General features: G+C 37.6%; 2 protein-coding genes across 7 annotated transcripts in view; one reads left to right on the top strand and one right to left on the bottom strand.

Annotated features, from left to right (window-relative positions):
- Positions 1–10,869, bottom strand: part of Mtrf1 (mitochondrial translation release factor 1) — a 55,698-nt gene extending 44,829 nt beyond the window's left edge. The window contains exon 1 of the mRNA XM_048800979.1: positions 10,851–10,869. The gene's annotated coding sequence lies outside the window, so the exon portion shown is untranslated. The remainder of the gene's footprint in view (positions 1–10,850) is intronic.
- The window catches only part of Naa16 (N-alpha-acetyltransferase 16, NatA auxiliary subunit), a 55,579-nt gene continuing 50,816 nt past the window's right edge, over positions 10,062–14,824 (top strand). For 5 of the 6 annotated variants that reach the window (XR_001503392.2, XR_007346819.1, XM_048800978.1 and 2 more), the window contains exon 1: positions 10,062–10,363. Coding sequence is in view for 3 of the 6 variants with exons in the window: in XM_048800978.1 (XP_048656935.1) it covers positions 10,310–10,363 (54 nt within the window). In the remaining 3 variants the exon portion in view is untranslated. Of the gene's footprint in view, positions 10,364–13,785; positions 13,900–14,824 lie in introns of all 6 variants that reach the window. The other variant, XM_048800977.1, reaches the window with a different exon arrangement.

The following is a 14,824-nucleotide window of genomic DNA, read 5'->3' as shown; positions in this document are numbered from 1 at the left end:
GAATCTCAATCTTTGGGGCCTCCTTACTTCTTTTTCCCCTTACATTGTATTTGTTCGTGAAATCAGATCCTTTGCTCTGAGTCAAAGAGTCAAGATGTTTTTAGTCTTTTACTCACTGTTATTTCCTGATCTAAAATATTAATTCAGTTTTATTTATTTATTTATTTTGCAAAACTGCTTCATAAGTGGGTTAGATACTTCCATTAGAAGATAGAAAATATTCAGTTGTCTTTGAAAATAATCTTATAAACTCTTAATTACCTAGATACATTATTTCATTAAGGGCTACTAAAAGGTGATGTTTTATCAAATTCTTTCTTCATTTTATTAGCTGAAACATTTATAAAGAGAAACCTCCCTGTATCAATAATTTGTTGCTCTTGCTTTGCAATTTTTAAAAGGAAAAAATTAAAACTTTGCCAAAGTGGAAATGTAATTAAATTCAAAATCTTGTTTTTTGAATGATTTACAAATTCTATTTTAATCTCATAGTTTTAAAAATTTTAGTAATACAGCAGTTATCTTCAATTTCCCAAATGCCCAAAGCTCTGAAAAACCTCATTTGTGATTCAGAATTCAAAATCTTTGAAGATTAAAGGTTTTCAGTTTGACCTAACATGAACATTTGGTAAGCAAACCTGACCAATACGGAGGTGAAGCAATTTATATCTGTATAAAGCCACTTTAGTGTTGTTGTAAACATGAATATACTTTACTGAATAAATAATGTATTAGATTACAGGGTGCTGCTCCAAATCCTGTTGAGGGTGTCATGCCATGCACAGCATATGTATTTATCATTCTAAATCCAAAATATTCTGAACTTCATGTTTTGGTGAGAGCAAGCCCAGGACATTGTATGCTAGGCAAGCACTCTACTGTTTTTTTTTTTTTAATATTTATTTTTTGGTTGGACACAATATCTTTATTTATTTATTTTCATGTGATGCTGAGGATCGAACCCAGGGCCTCGCATGTGCTAGGTGAGCTCTCTACTGCTGAACCACAACCCTAGCCCCAAGCACTCTACTATTGAGTCATTCCGCCCATTCTGAATTGTGAGACACATTTGGTCTCAAGGGTTTCAGATCAGGAACTGTGAACTATAAGGATAATACAGTAGTTAACATTCATTAAATATTCTTCACCAGGTAATGCTCTAAATATTTTATATTTAATTAACTCAATCTTTACATACCCCTATGATGGAAGTTCAATTGCAATGCCCATTGTAGAAGATAGGTACAATGTGGCTAGATGACTGGCTCAAGATTGTGCCAAAAGGACAAGTCAGCAGCCAAAGAGATTTGATTCAAGACAGTTGGGCTTGAGTGTGACCTTGTTTCTGCCACCTGTATTCTTTATCTCACTAAATAGCAACATCATTCTCTCAGCTCTCCACAACCTGATTCCAATCTCATCCTTTTATTATGATATCTTCCAAGAACCTCATGTTTAAGCTCAAATAGATGACTTCTTACTTCTCCCAAACATACTTTCAAACTTGTCCTTTTTGTTCATATTGCTAAAGCATATTTTTAAAGGTAAAATTATGACCCTTCAATTCAAACAAACTTCCCATTACAAAAAAAAAAGCTGGAAAATTTGTCAGTATATACAATATGAAGGGGCAATACCCACTTGTCCCTTAATTATATAAAAAATTGCATTTCTGCAAGACAATAATTCATTTATCTTATTGTCAGTTTTGTACAACTTTCAGATCTTATAAAACAGCTCAAATGCAATGAAATACATTTCACTTAACAAAATACCCTATAGTCTTTTGCCCATTTCAGTCTTTTACACAGACTAGAGATGTAGCTCTATGGTAGAGGGCTTGCCTAGCATGTGTGAAGTTCTAGGTTCAATACCCAAATTCTGAATATCTATTTTTTTGCTTTGCTGGGGGTCAAATTTAGGGACTGGTGCATGCTTGGTAACCACTCTGCCACTGAGCTACATCCCCAGCCCTCCGAATATCTTTCATAAAAGATAAATTATCTGGGCTGGGGTTGTGGCTCAGCGGTAGAGCACTCGTCTAGCATGTGCAAGGCCCTGGGTTCAATCCTCAGCACCACATAAAAATAAATAAATAAATAAATACAGGCATTGTGTCCAACTACAACTAAAAAAAATAACTAAATAAAAAAATATAAATTTTCTATCTATTATTGAGGAAGTAAGAACAACAGAAGTTCAACTTTGGTCAAATGTCCCTTACTTATTAGTTTTGTAATTTGGGCAAATCTACTGGGGATTGAACCTAGGGTGCTCTACCATTGTAGCCTTTTTATTTTTTATTTTGAAAATATGGCATATATACACAATGGGATATTATTCAGCCAAAAATAAGAATGAAATTATGGCATTTACCTGTAAATGGATGGAACTGGAGACTACCATGCTACATGAATTAGCCAATCCCAAAATAAAACAAAGGCCAAATATTCTCTCTGATATGCAGATGCTAACATACAATACAGGGGGAGGGAGGGAAGAATAGAAGTTCATTGGATTAGACAAAGGAGGATAAAGAGAAGGGAATAGGAAAAACAATAGAATGAATCGGATATAACTTTCCTATGTTCATCTATGAATAAATGACCAGTGTAACTCCACATCATGTACAATCACAAGAATGGGAAGTAATATTCCATGTATGTATAATATGTCAAGAAAATTCTACTGTCATGTATAACTAAAAAGAACAAATAAAAAATTAAAATACAAAAAATGTGGGGAGAATGAGTGAAAAGAAAAGGAGAAGGTGATGTGGTTCAGAAACTGGTAAGTTTGATGTAGAAGAATAGGTCTACTGAGAATAGGGGAAAGAGAGCAAGCTAGCTCACACCACTGTTTGCATCTTGAAGAATGAATGGCCTTTATTAAGGAATCAGCAAATATTTATTGAAAGAAAGATAGGAGATTGTCATTGGAATGTGGATTGTCCTAGGAAGAATCTGGTTGGAGTCACTGACATCAGAAGTTATAAAAACAACCCTCCGAGAATACAAACTCTTGGCTTCATGTTGGGGGCAGGATGCTGGACACTCAATGTAATGGTTAAAAAAAAAAAAAAAGACTGAGCCCTCAATACTATTCTGACAGGCTACTAAGCCTTCAAGCGGGGACCTCATTTCTAAAATCAGGTATGTTATACCTGCTCTAACAAGTTACCTTGAAGTTAAAAAGATGCTAACAAAACTCTTCTTGTTTAAAAAATAATTAGAAAAATAGGACAGTAGATTATTGGAATTTATGGCTTAAGAGAGTAGGGCAGGTCTTGGTGATTCAAGATTTGGGGATGGGGTGGGTTGGCTAAAATAGGTTAAAAGGAATTGGAAGGCTAGGGGTTTGAATCATCCATATAGATACTAAAGTCACAACAGTATGCTAGGAGTTGCCGTGGAAAGGAGGACTATGTCACTTGGCAAATGAATGAATGAAGGGTAGTGACCTAGATGAAAAGAAGAAATGTTTGATAGAGCTAGTGGGCATAGAACCTTTTCTGTAAGTGAAGGTGAAATATTGTGATTTGGAAGAGTCAGCGGGAGGGAAAAGATTGCTGATGCATGCCACCCTGCTCCCGCCCATTCATATAATACATAGGGAGGGACTGTGCAGAATGAGAAGTAATGTCCCTGATGAGGGGTAGTTATTAATAAGGCAAGGAGGTAGGGAGTGCTCAGTGAAGGAGCTGAGGAGTAAGCAGAATGGAAAGATGGGGCATAGAGAACAGCAACAGAAGGATGAGGTTGGAGAAAAAGCACAGAGCCAAACAAATAAATAAGAGTCCAACAGATGAGATGAAAAAGGGGTGCAAACTGGATGATGGTTTTGAGATGCAAAGTAGTCTTGATCATTCTGAATGTAACTCTGGTATAAAGGATGTTTCTTGCTGACCCCAAAGACCTTCAGAGATTCCATTTCTGGACCACATTCATTATTTGTGGTCTCATTAGCAAAAAATGGGTAGCCTTTTGCACAGGATTCCAAATTGAATCTTGGTGCTAAGGGTTTTTTTTTTTTTTAATTTATTTTTTAGTTGTAGTTGGACACAATAGCTTTGTTTTATTTATTTATTTTTATGTGGTGCTGAGGATTGAACCCAGGGCCTCGCACATGCTAGGCAAGTGCTCTACTGCTGAGCCACAACCCCAGCCCCAGTTTTTTCCTTTTTTGTTTTGTTTTGTGCCTCATGTAAATTCAACCTAAAGGAGAAGAGTGGCACGTTTAAGCCTGGATTAGTATAAAAAGGCCTTTAAACAATAATTTTCAATCCTGCATATTATAATAATTCGGGAAGCTTTTAAAAATAACAAGTCTTCATCGTCTGTTGAGTCAAAATTTGTGGGGGTTGGGCTCAGGCATGAGTAGTTTTTGATCCTCTCTAGTAATACAAAAGTAAAGCCAAGATTGGTCCTCAATGTAATGGTTTTGAAAGGTGTTAGGACCTTTACAAGGTATGACCTAATGGAAGGTGATTGGGTCATGACTCCAGAGTGGATTTGTTCCCCTTCAAATAACATACCATCCATGAGACATAAAACAGGATAAGACAAAGATATAAAAGGACAAAGTGCCTTGAAAATTAATGGGAAGAACTGGAAGGACTTTGTAAAATGAAGAATTTGAAAAGATAAAGTCTAGGGTAGTGAAAAAAATGACTTCTGATAAACCTACTAGGTTGAACAAAAGTGTGATAATTAGAAAATATTGGATCAATAGACACATAAAACTTCACTGGTATGTAATATAATTGTATAAGCAAAGTGAAGGAAAAATCTGAGAATAGAGACCAAGTTCTAAACAATGGAGAAGGTTGTTTACAGTTTTGATATTCTCAGTAACTCATTTAGAGTTTTCAATAGGTAAGATTTATTTGGAAGTATTATGGAGAAGAAAGCACCTAGAAGTAGAGGAACCAGTTATGATGCTTTTGTAATACATATGGTCCCCAACTTAAAGATGGTTTGGCTTGTGATTTTTCTGATTTTATTAGGGTATGAAAGTAATAAGCATTCAGGGGAAACTGAATTTTGAATTTTGATCTTTTTCCAGGCTAGGACTATGCAGTAAAATCAGATCCTCTCCTGTGATGTTGGGCAGTGAAAGCAGTCACAGCTCTCAGTTGGCTACATCATCACAAAAAAGCAACTGATATTTCACTGTGGATTGTATTGCTAAGCTACAACATTTGATAGGTTAGCTGCATTTAATGCATTTTTGATTTATGATATTTTCAATTTATGATGGGTTTATCAACCCCATCATAAGTCCAGGAGTTTTAAGATGGAATGGGAGTTTTAAGATGGAAAGGGAGAAATATACCAGATCTATAATCTAAATAACTTGGCAACTTGACTGTGGAGAATAAGAAAGAAGAGTTAAAGTTGATTACGAAATTTTGAGGTCAAGGCACAAGAGTGATGTCATTAATAAAAACAGAAAAGTCAGGACTTGGACTGGTTTGATGGGAAGATGATAAATTTTAAGTGTTCATGTAGGAAATGCTTATAATATGTCTAGTTGAAGATATTTAACAAAATGGGAATGAAGGGAAGGTGATTAGAAGAGGACTTGAAACTAGAGACAGATTTAAAACCATCTACTTGGTGTTAATAATGAAAGCTATGACAAGAGGAGAATTTATTCTGTATTTGCTGGTTAGAGTAGGTACTCAATGAACATGTTTTATTCCCATTGTTGAGGGAGAATTGTTTAGACAACCCATATTTAGGAGAAGAGGAGTTGATCCAGGACTTAGCAGATAACTAGGAAGTAAGTCAGAAGGAAACCCAGGGTACAATAGAGCTTTGGTGACCTAATGAAGAGAAATTCCTGAATGAGAGAGTGGCCCACTGTGCTACTTCAAGGTAAAGGATACTGTGGACTAAAAAAATCTTTGAAACTGACCAATCTTAAAATGTATGCTCCATGAGGGAAGATTTTTTAAATTTATTTTTTAGTTATAGTTGGACACATACTTTTATTTTATGTATTTATTTATATGTGGTGCTGAGGATTGAACCCAGGGCCTCCCACATGCTAGGGGAACACTCTACCCCTGAGCCATAACCCCAGCACCAGGGCAGATATTTTTGACTTGTTGTAAATACTCAATGATAAAAACTGAACAAATGAACTGATGATATTTCAGAAAATACTTTAAGAACACTGTTGGATGAAGAAGCTAAATCTTAAGAAACAAAGTTTTGCCACTTTGCATTTTCTCGTCTATTTTCCCCGGGTATTCAGAGTGATCTTTTTTAAAAATAAATTCAATCACGTCACTCTCTTGCTGACATGCTTCATTGGATTCCCATTGAACTTGCAATATGGTATGGTTTGGATATGGTTTGTCCCCCAAACATTCATGTACCAGAAGTTTGGTCCTCAATGTAATTAATGGTGTTGAAAGGTGTTAGGACCTTTACAAGGTATGACCTAATGGAAGGTGACTGGGTCATGACTCCAGAGTGGATTTCTTCCCCAGAACAAGCAAGTGGATTATTACAGAAGAGCAAAAGAACAAAACTCACTCCTCCCCAGTCTTTTGCTTCCTCTCCCATCCTGTTGACACTTCTCTTATACTAGAGTTCCTGTCGTGTGATACTATCTACCACGAGGCCCTTGCTAGAAGCTGATGCCAGAGCTATGTTTTCGAGCCTGCAGAGTTCTGAGTTAAATAAACCTTTTCCTTTATAAAGTCTCAGGGGTTTTGTTATAGCAACAAAAATGGACTAAATCAGAACAAAAAAACAAAACAAATTAACAACAACAACAACAAAAAACCCCAAACAACTTTGCCTGAAATGACAAACCTGGTTTACATTTTTAACCAAACTGCATGCCACTTCCCTTCTCATGCACTATATTCTAGCCACTCTTTGAATGTGAGAATAGAGACAAGTTCTCACCTGCCCCTTTGGTTCCTTGATCATGCCAATCTTGTTCCTACATTAGGGCATTTGCACATGGTTCAATTGGCCTAGAATATGCTGTCCCAGCTTTTTACCTTGATGGCTCTATTCTCATGCTCAGATTTCTGTTCAGTTATTACCACCTTCCCAGAGGGTACTTATTCCTGAGAACTTGATTTAAGGAGTCCCTTCCTTGGCCCCCATTGCCCTCACATGACTTCAATTTATTCCCCTCATAGGACTTCTCACTGTCTGGTGTTATCTTGTTTTCTCATTTATGTGTTTATTGTCTATTTCCTCCCACAATATGCAAATTATGAAACAGTAACTGATGAATAAAAGTTCAGGAAGAGCAAAAAGGGAATGGAATGGATAACTCAAGGGAGGAATGAGAGTGCCATTTTTTTCCCCTCAGAAACAAGAGCAAGGAGAGAAGAAGGGAGCAGAAACATCAGAGAATTTGAGTGGAATTTAGTATGAAATCCAGTAAATTGTTTTCCCATCAGTCTTTACATGGCTAAATTGGTTGTGGGAATAGCAGCAAACTTCTTAATTTTACCCTGCCAGCAGATTCTGCAAGATATGTTACGTGCATAGAATGAAGAAAATCCTTTTCCTATTTTTTTTTTTCTCTTTGGATCTACTAGGCTAAGCAAATAGAAGAACTGGCCCATATCATGTATGCCAAAATTGCTTTGGGAACTGTGAAGAGTTTTTTAAAATTGTTGATGGACTTTTACTTTATTTATTAATTAATTTATATGTGGTGCTGAGAATTGAACCTAGTGCCTCACACATGCCAGGCAAGCACTCTACCACTGAGCCACAACCCCAGCCCTGTGAGGGTTTTTATAGAAACTATTGCAGCTATAATTTAATGCTGATTCGAATTGAGGTACACCCTGTCTGAAATACCAGGAACGAACAATTGGTGGAAGTCCATGATACCTTCAAAGAGGCTTTAGCTTTCTTTTTGAGAAACATCAAATTCATATTTACACAGCATTTTAAAAAAATCATAAGCTTTGAATGACTAAGCATTGAATTCACATAACCTTGTTGTGAAAGAGATTATAATAATGTTATAACTCCATTTTCTGTTGAAAGGTGGAAATAAGATTTTTCTCCAGAGTAAACAGGAAGTCAGTAATAAAATTACAGCAACTGGTTAATCTAGGCCTTCTGATTGTGCATACATTACATCTTTTATATACTCTAAGGTTTGGGGCTCACAACTACCAACAGCACAACTGGTGTTTTATTTTTCATTATCTGACCGCCCTCCTTACCCTCACTCTATATAAGCTACCAAGGTATGCGTGCATAGTGCGTGAAAGTGAGGAAAATATTCATTATGAATAATTTATAATTACTCACTTCCCAGTGTTTAGGATTGTAGGTTTCTTTTGTGCTACTGTGCTTCCCTGGAAGATGTGGAGGCGGGATGTTGGGGATCCATCATGGGAAATGGGAGAAGTTGGTAGTGGTGGAAGGCAGCAAAGTACAAATGATGAACCAGCATGAGCTGGCCGATTTAGAGAAGAGGGAGAGTCACAATGAATAAGGGTGAAGATTTGGCAGGTACCACAGTAAATGGAAACAATGATTTGTAGTGACTAAGGCTGGATGAGGCCCACAGAAAATTTTCATAACAGATAAATATTCCTTGTCTCTAAGATATTTACAGTTAGTACTATGCTTTTCTCCATTTTGTTTAAAATTTTTGTTGTCATTTTGAAACTGGCCTTGAGGAAAGGCACAGTGGCTTTGTATATTATAGAAAAATGTTATATTATACAGTGGCTGATGTATATTATAGAAAAATGTCCTATAAGGTCTGGGGATGACGTGACTAGAGCACTGGAGCTTTAGCTTGTCTCAGTTTTAACCCTTTATTAATAATTAGATTATTACAGAGGATGTAGATAAATTGAGAGCCAGAGAATTTTCAGAAATTAACAATGCCACAGTAATAGGTACTGTGGGTAGGTACTGTGGAAGTGGTTGGGTTTGAGGATACTGTCAGCAAGGACTTCTTTGTATTTGCTGGCTGTTAGGCAGTCCTCAGGTACAACTCAGTCATATTCCCTAAAAGTCCTTCTTGACTTCTTCCTCTCTAATAGCTGGAGTGCCTATTTTCAGTAGAGAAGACATAGGCCTTCTGGATTCTACTTTTTATAATAGTCTCTTCCCTATTTTAAAAGACTCCTATGATGCCTACTTTCTCCCATTTCCAACCAACTCAGACGAGAGAGAAGAAAAATCAAATACCAGCTCAGCACTCATTACGACCTATTAAATGCAATTAAGCATCAATCACTCTATAGTTTCATAAATATGCACAAGTTACCATCCAAGATGTGTATTTATGTATTTAATATTTAGATATGCCTTAATACTAAAGTAACGTTGTAGATGCAGTTATTCGTGTTACAAATGTATATCTGTATTTGTCTAGACACAAACATTACTATCATTATGCTCTTTTATTTATTGTAGAAAGTATCCCTGAATTCGAAGATCCTGAGTTTGAATCCTGTTTCTATTATTATAATTATGTTATTATTATTCACATGGCTTGTAAGAAGGGAACCAAGGGAAAAGAAGAGGTAGATCTGGAAGATTCATGGCCCCATAAAACCATCATAATTCCCACTGAAAATGGTAGGTGCTCTAAATGGCTGGGAATATTTTTCTGAAGTTTCTTTCACATCAAGTTGCTCACTTCAAGGCCTGCCCATGTGTCCTCACATAGGCGTGACCATTTTCTAGATCTGCACTGAAAAGAGAAGGCCCCTCTTAAGAGTCTAAATAGGGCGGGGAAGGGAAGGAAAACAAATTTGTCCTACATGCAGGTTCTATTATGTGAAGAGCACGGTTTAAGTTGCTGAGAGAGGAGAAATGTAAAAATATCTTACTCGGGAATAGCCTACGTTATCTTGGGCCAGACGCGCAATTCAAGCCAGTGTTTTAGGGTTTATGGTGCATGATAAGCCCTAGGCACTCAGTTATGGTGACAGCAGCCTTACGCCAATCAGCCCCAGTCCTTTGCCCTCTCGCCCCCGCCTCCCAGAGCGCTTCGGGATGCTGCGCTCTGCGCGTGCGCCCAGCCCCCGGCGTCCCCGCCCGCTTCAGCTCCAGGGGGGCGGGCCCTAGCTGCCATCTTGCAGCGCGCGGGAGCGCTCGTCAGAAACTGTGGCCAGAGTTAGCAAAAGCGTGTCCTGCATAGATTCTTTCCTTTGCCAGTCTGCCAAGCAGCCCCGCCCCGAGTCTAGGCTAATGCAGTAACCCGTCTCTTGCGGCCCTACTCAAAGCAGCGACTAGTTCTAGTGCCTACCCCTGGGGAAAGAGACGCCGGACAGCCAGTCTCACCGCCGGCCGCGATGCCAAACGTGCAGCTGCCGCCCAAGGAGAGCAACCTCTTCAAACGCATTTTGGTGAGCGGCCAGAGGGCCCACGGGCTCCTGCGGTGGGCGGGCGGTGGCGGCGGTGGTGCGGGCCGGGCTCGGTCTCCGCTGCGCTCTTTGTTTACCTCAGAACCCTCGGAGCCCGACTTCCCCGCCCCGCGGGCGACGAGGCCGCCAGGGCCGCTCCGCGCTCCGGCCCTCCTTCTGCAGCGGTGCGGCTCGCCTCGCCTCGCCCCTGCCGCGCGCTTTCCAGAAACTTCCCGCAGTCCGGGGACAGCGTTGGTCCCCGGGTCCTCTGCGGCGCCTGGATCCTCCCCTGTTTGTTTCCCTGGTCTCCCCCCCTCCCGGGATTGTTCCTGGGTGCTTAGTATTTACTCGATGACACTGCACCCCAATACCTGTCAAAGTGGGAGCGGTCAGCTGGTGGGTGGGGACCCTGATTGATTAAGGTTATGGGAAAATTAAGCCCAACTCTCTTTGGGAGAGTGTTTTCTTGTTTGTAATGTACTGTACTTACCCTTGTTGAGAAGTGAATAGGTGACTCGAACTGCACTTTTAAGTTGTCAGAAACTGGAACAGCTGTTTGCTTTTAACTCGTAAAACCAACTGGTTTTGCACTTGAGAGCATTTATTTTTGTTTCCGAGCAGAAACTTGAACAATGACTCGATAATGACACCGCTGCTAAGCCGACAAGGGGTTTTCCTTGGGCTGTGTGCCCGCGTCCCTGGGTCCTTCACAGTTTTGCAGGTTGCGTCCTTACAGGGAGGAGGGGAGCCTTTGCTTTTCTCAATAGACCCTGGAGAGACAGTACCTGAAACTAATGTTGTTAATTGATAGCTGTCTTTCGTAGTCTTGTCTTTTTATCTGAAATCAAGTTGTGTAGTTGAGGAACAAGCGTTTAGATTTTAAGGGTGAATATGTATTGAAAGCATGTGTTGGCTAAATAGCGGTTAAGCTGTTGCTTGACTTGACTATAAATAAAATACTAATTATAGAGTATTTCCACATATTATCACCGACTGATAAAAATTCATAGATATTCAAAGCCAATAAAAACAACAGTCTTTAAAATGTTAAGAATGATATATAATAGATGGGAAGAAAATTTTAAATCTTAATTTTATATGAGCTTAGTGTTGAGCAAACCATCAGAGACAAGTGTAAAAACATAAAAATACTAATGATTAAAGCATGACTGATTGCTTCATTGGGCTTCGTATGTTTATTACTTTTGTTTTTCTTATACCCTTCTATTTTATTCATTGTGAAATTGGAGGAATGAATTTCTTTGCCCCTTCAGGTTTTAAAAATTTTTTGTCCAGGAGATCTGAAGCATTAATAAGAGATCATCTTGGATTTAAGGCCATTTGGCATTGTTTCTAAAAGAGGATACTTCTTTTCTCTCTGTATAAGTATTTTCTAGTTCAAATCATGTATCAGCATACAGAAGAAAACATTTCCATAAGTTATTACACTTAGGTTACAAAAAGATAATGATGCTACTGAAGTAACTTTATCCCCAATAAATTGGGAAATGTTGGGGAAAACATTTTCTTAACTGGGCATATAAAATGTTTACTATAAAGTTGCATGAATTGGGGAGGATGCTGAAAAGTGAATGATTTTATCATTGCAATTGCAATAAATGTGGGTAAAATTTTGCTACAACAAATTCCATGGCAAACAAAAATTCCTATTAAGAAATTATTTTTATAAGTTTTGTTAATGTAAGCACTAACAAAGTGCTTTGCCACCAACAGTAATTTTTTTCTATTAATTATCACTATACTTAAACACGTTCATATAAATTACTCAAATGGCTTATTACATACTCTCTTTGGCTTATATCTGTCTTATTCCCTAGACTGGCTCTCAGCATTGCATTGTATTAACTTTGGAGCTATTTCATGCTCTCTTTTATGATAAGACAAATCAAACTCAGGAATGGTAAATGACCAAGTGTCTAAGGTTCTGAGTCAGGTTAATAATAAAGTTGGACCCAGAATCTGTTTTTTTTTTTCTTCTATTAAGTGTGCAATAAATAGTTCCTTAATGAACTTAGACTCCTTTACTAGAATACTTGGACTCCAGAGCCAAACTACGTGTATAAGAATTGTGATTTTGACCCTAGCTTGGTAAGCTCAATAACTATCTCAGATTCTTCATCTAAAATGGAGTATCATGTATCTCATAGGCTTTCAGGAACTTAAATAAAGATTAATTGAGAACTGTGCCTGACACACAGTAAATGTTCCCAGTAAAAGTGTTACTTAACACTTGGTAAGTCAGAAAAAAATATGTAATATTTTTCTTTCCTTCTTCCCCAGTGGTTCCTTCTGTGTTTCCCCTCCCCACATTCTTGTCATTTGTCAGGTGAACTCCAAGTCCAACTCAGATTGTTTTTCTACAGTATTTTTAGAATAAGTAATATATTCACATGGTTGAAAATTTAGGTTTCTTTACTATCATTATATTACAGACATTTAGTTTCCTTCCTCAGAGGCAATCAAACTCAATTTAAACATTCTTTTCTATGATAACTTTTAAAATTCACCCTACATTGAACCACTGTTGCAATGATTTAACCATGTCCTTATCTTTTGTATTTTTTAATGTGTGTTTGGGTCTTGGTTTCATTCTTGAAATAGCAAAGACTTTTAATGGAGTGTTCTAATATTTTTCTGTTATCACACGTTTTGCTTTTGAATTTTCAGTTAAATTCTGTGGCAGTGTTGGTTGATAAGTTTCCTATTTGCTAAATGTCTTTTTTCTTTATCTCCTATTAAAGTAAAAATACTCAGATTCTAGAACAGTTTGGCAAAAGATTAGGTAACAAAAGTACACTTATGTTTTAAGTGATATAAATTGCCATTTTGCTTTGATTTAGGAGGTTGTATTTATCGAACATTCCAATTTGTCTAGGTCATGAAAGTGCTATGACAAATGTTTTTATGCTAGACAAGACCACTTCTTTCTTCGAACTTAGGCGATAGTGGGAAACAGATAATAAATAGGCAATGAATAAAGAAAATTTTGAAATAATATAGCACTATAAAGAAAAATATATGTAGTGGTGGAAGGATAGGAGGGTAGCAAATTAGCTAGCATGATCATGTCAATGTGTGAGACTTGTATAATAAGAAATCAGCCATGGGAATATCCCAGAAAGAACATTTCAGGGGAAGGAACACAGTGTAGAAGCCTTAAAGTGGGGTTAAGCTCAACATCCTGAGTGATAGAACATCCAGTCTTTCTGAATAGCATAAGTGAGGAAGAGTGAAAGAGATGACAGGTTCTCTTGATCAGTGCATTGATCACTTAGCCTGAACTGGTAGCATTTGGGAATAAAGATGTTGCTTATGCTTGTGTTGGGCTAGTGATGGTCTTTGGAGCTAGACCAGAGTTTTCAGCTAAGTTGAACTACTTATAAACAAGTTTTTGCATTCTCAAGTTTCAGTTTCCACATTTGCAAAGTAGAAGTAATGATATCTACCTTAAGGAATTGTTATAAGAACTAAGATGGCAGAAAGACTAAAGATAAGTGCTGACGAGGATATGGAGAAGAGTAAGTACCCTTGGACATTGTTGGTGGGGATGTAAATTAGTACAGCCATCTTGGAAAACAGTATGGAGGCTCCTCACAAAATATCCAAAGGAAATGAAATTGGTGTGTCAAAGAGATATTTATCTTTGTATGCTCATTGCAGCCTTGTTCACAACAGCTAGTGAAAACAACCTAAGTGTCCATGAACTAATGAATGGATAAATAAAATGTGGTACATATTCACAATAGAGTATTATTCAGTCATTAAAAAAAAGAACAAAATCCTGACATTTTCAGCAGCATGGGTAGAAGTGGAGATAATCATTAAGTGAAATAAGCCAGACACAGAAAGACATATTACTTATGTGAATAATATTGAAAAAGTTGATCTTATACAAGTTGAGTAGAATGGTAGTTACCAGAGGTCAGTGGGAATTGTGGGGGCAGGGGATGAGGAATGGCTGAACAGTGGGTACCAAGTTATAATTAGAGAAGAGCAGGAAATTCTGGTATGCTGCTGTAGAGTAGGTTGACTGTAAATAATAATAATATACTGTGGATTTCAAAAAGCTAGAAGAACGGATTTTCATTCATAAGGAAATGATAAATGTTTGAGTAAGTAAATGTTTAGCCTAATTTAAGCATTTTGCAATGTATGTAGTATTTAAACATTTGATGGTATCCCATTACTATATATAATCTTTATGTATGACTTAAAATACAAATAAAGCTGGGTGTGGTAATGCATGCCTGTAATCCCAGTGGCTCAGGAGGCTAAGGCAGGAAGATCTTGAGTTCAAAGCCAGCCTTAGCAATTTAGCAAGGCCCTAAACAACTTAGCAAGACCCTGTCTCAAAATAAAATATAAAAATGGCTGAGGATATAGCTTAATGATTAAGTGTCCCTGGATTCAATCTCTTGTACCAACAAAAAAAAAAAAAAAAGA

The sequence above is a fragment of the Marmota marmota genome, unplaced genomic scaffold (assembly GCF_001458135.2).
Source record: "Marmota marmota marmota unplaced genomic scaffold, marMar, whole genome shotgun sequence".
Classification (NCBI taxonomy): Eukaryota; Metazoa; Chordata; class Mammalia; order Rodentia; family Sciuridae; genus Marmota; species Marmota marmota.
Note: the sequence above shows the minus strand (reverse complement) of the source record. Positions and strands in the feature narration are given on the sequence as shown.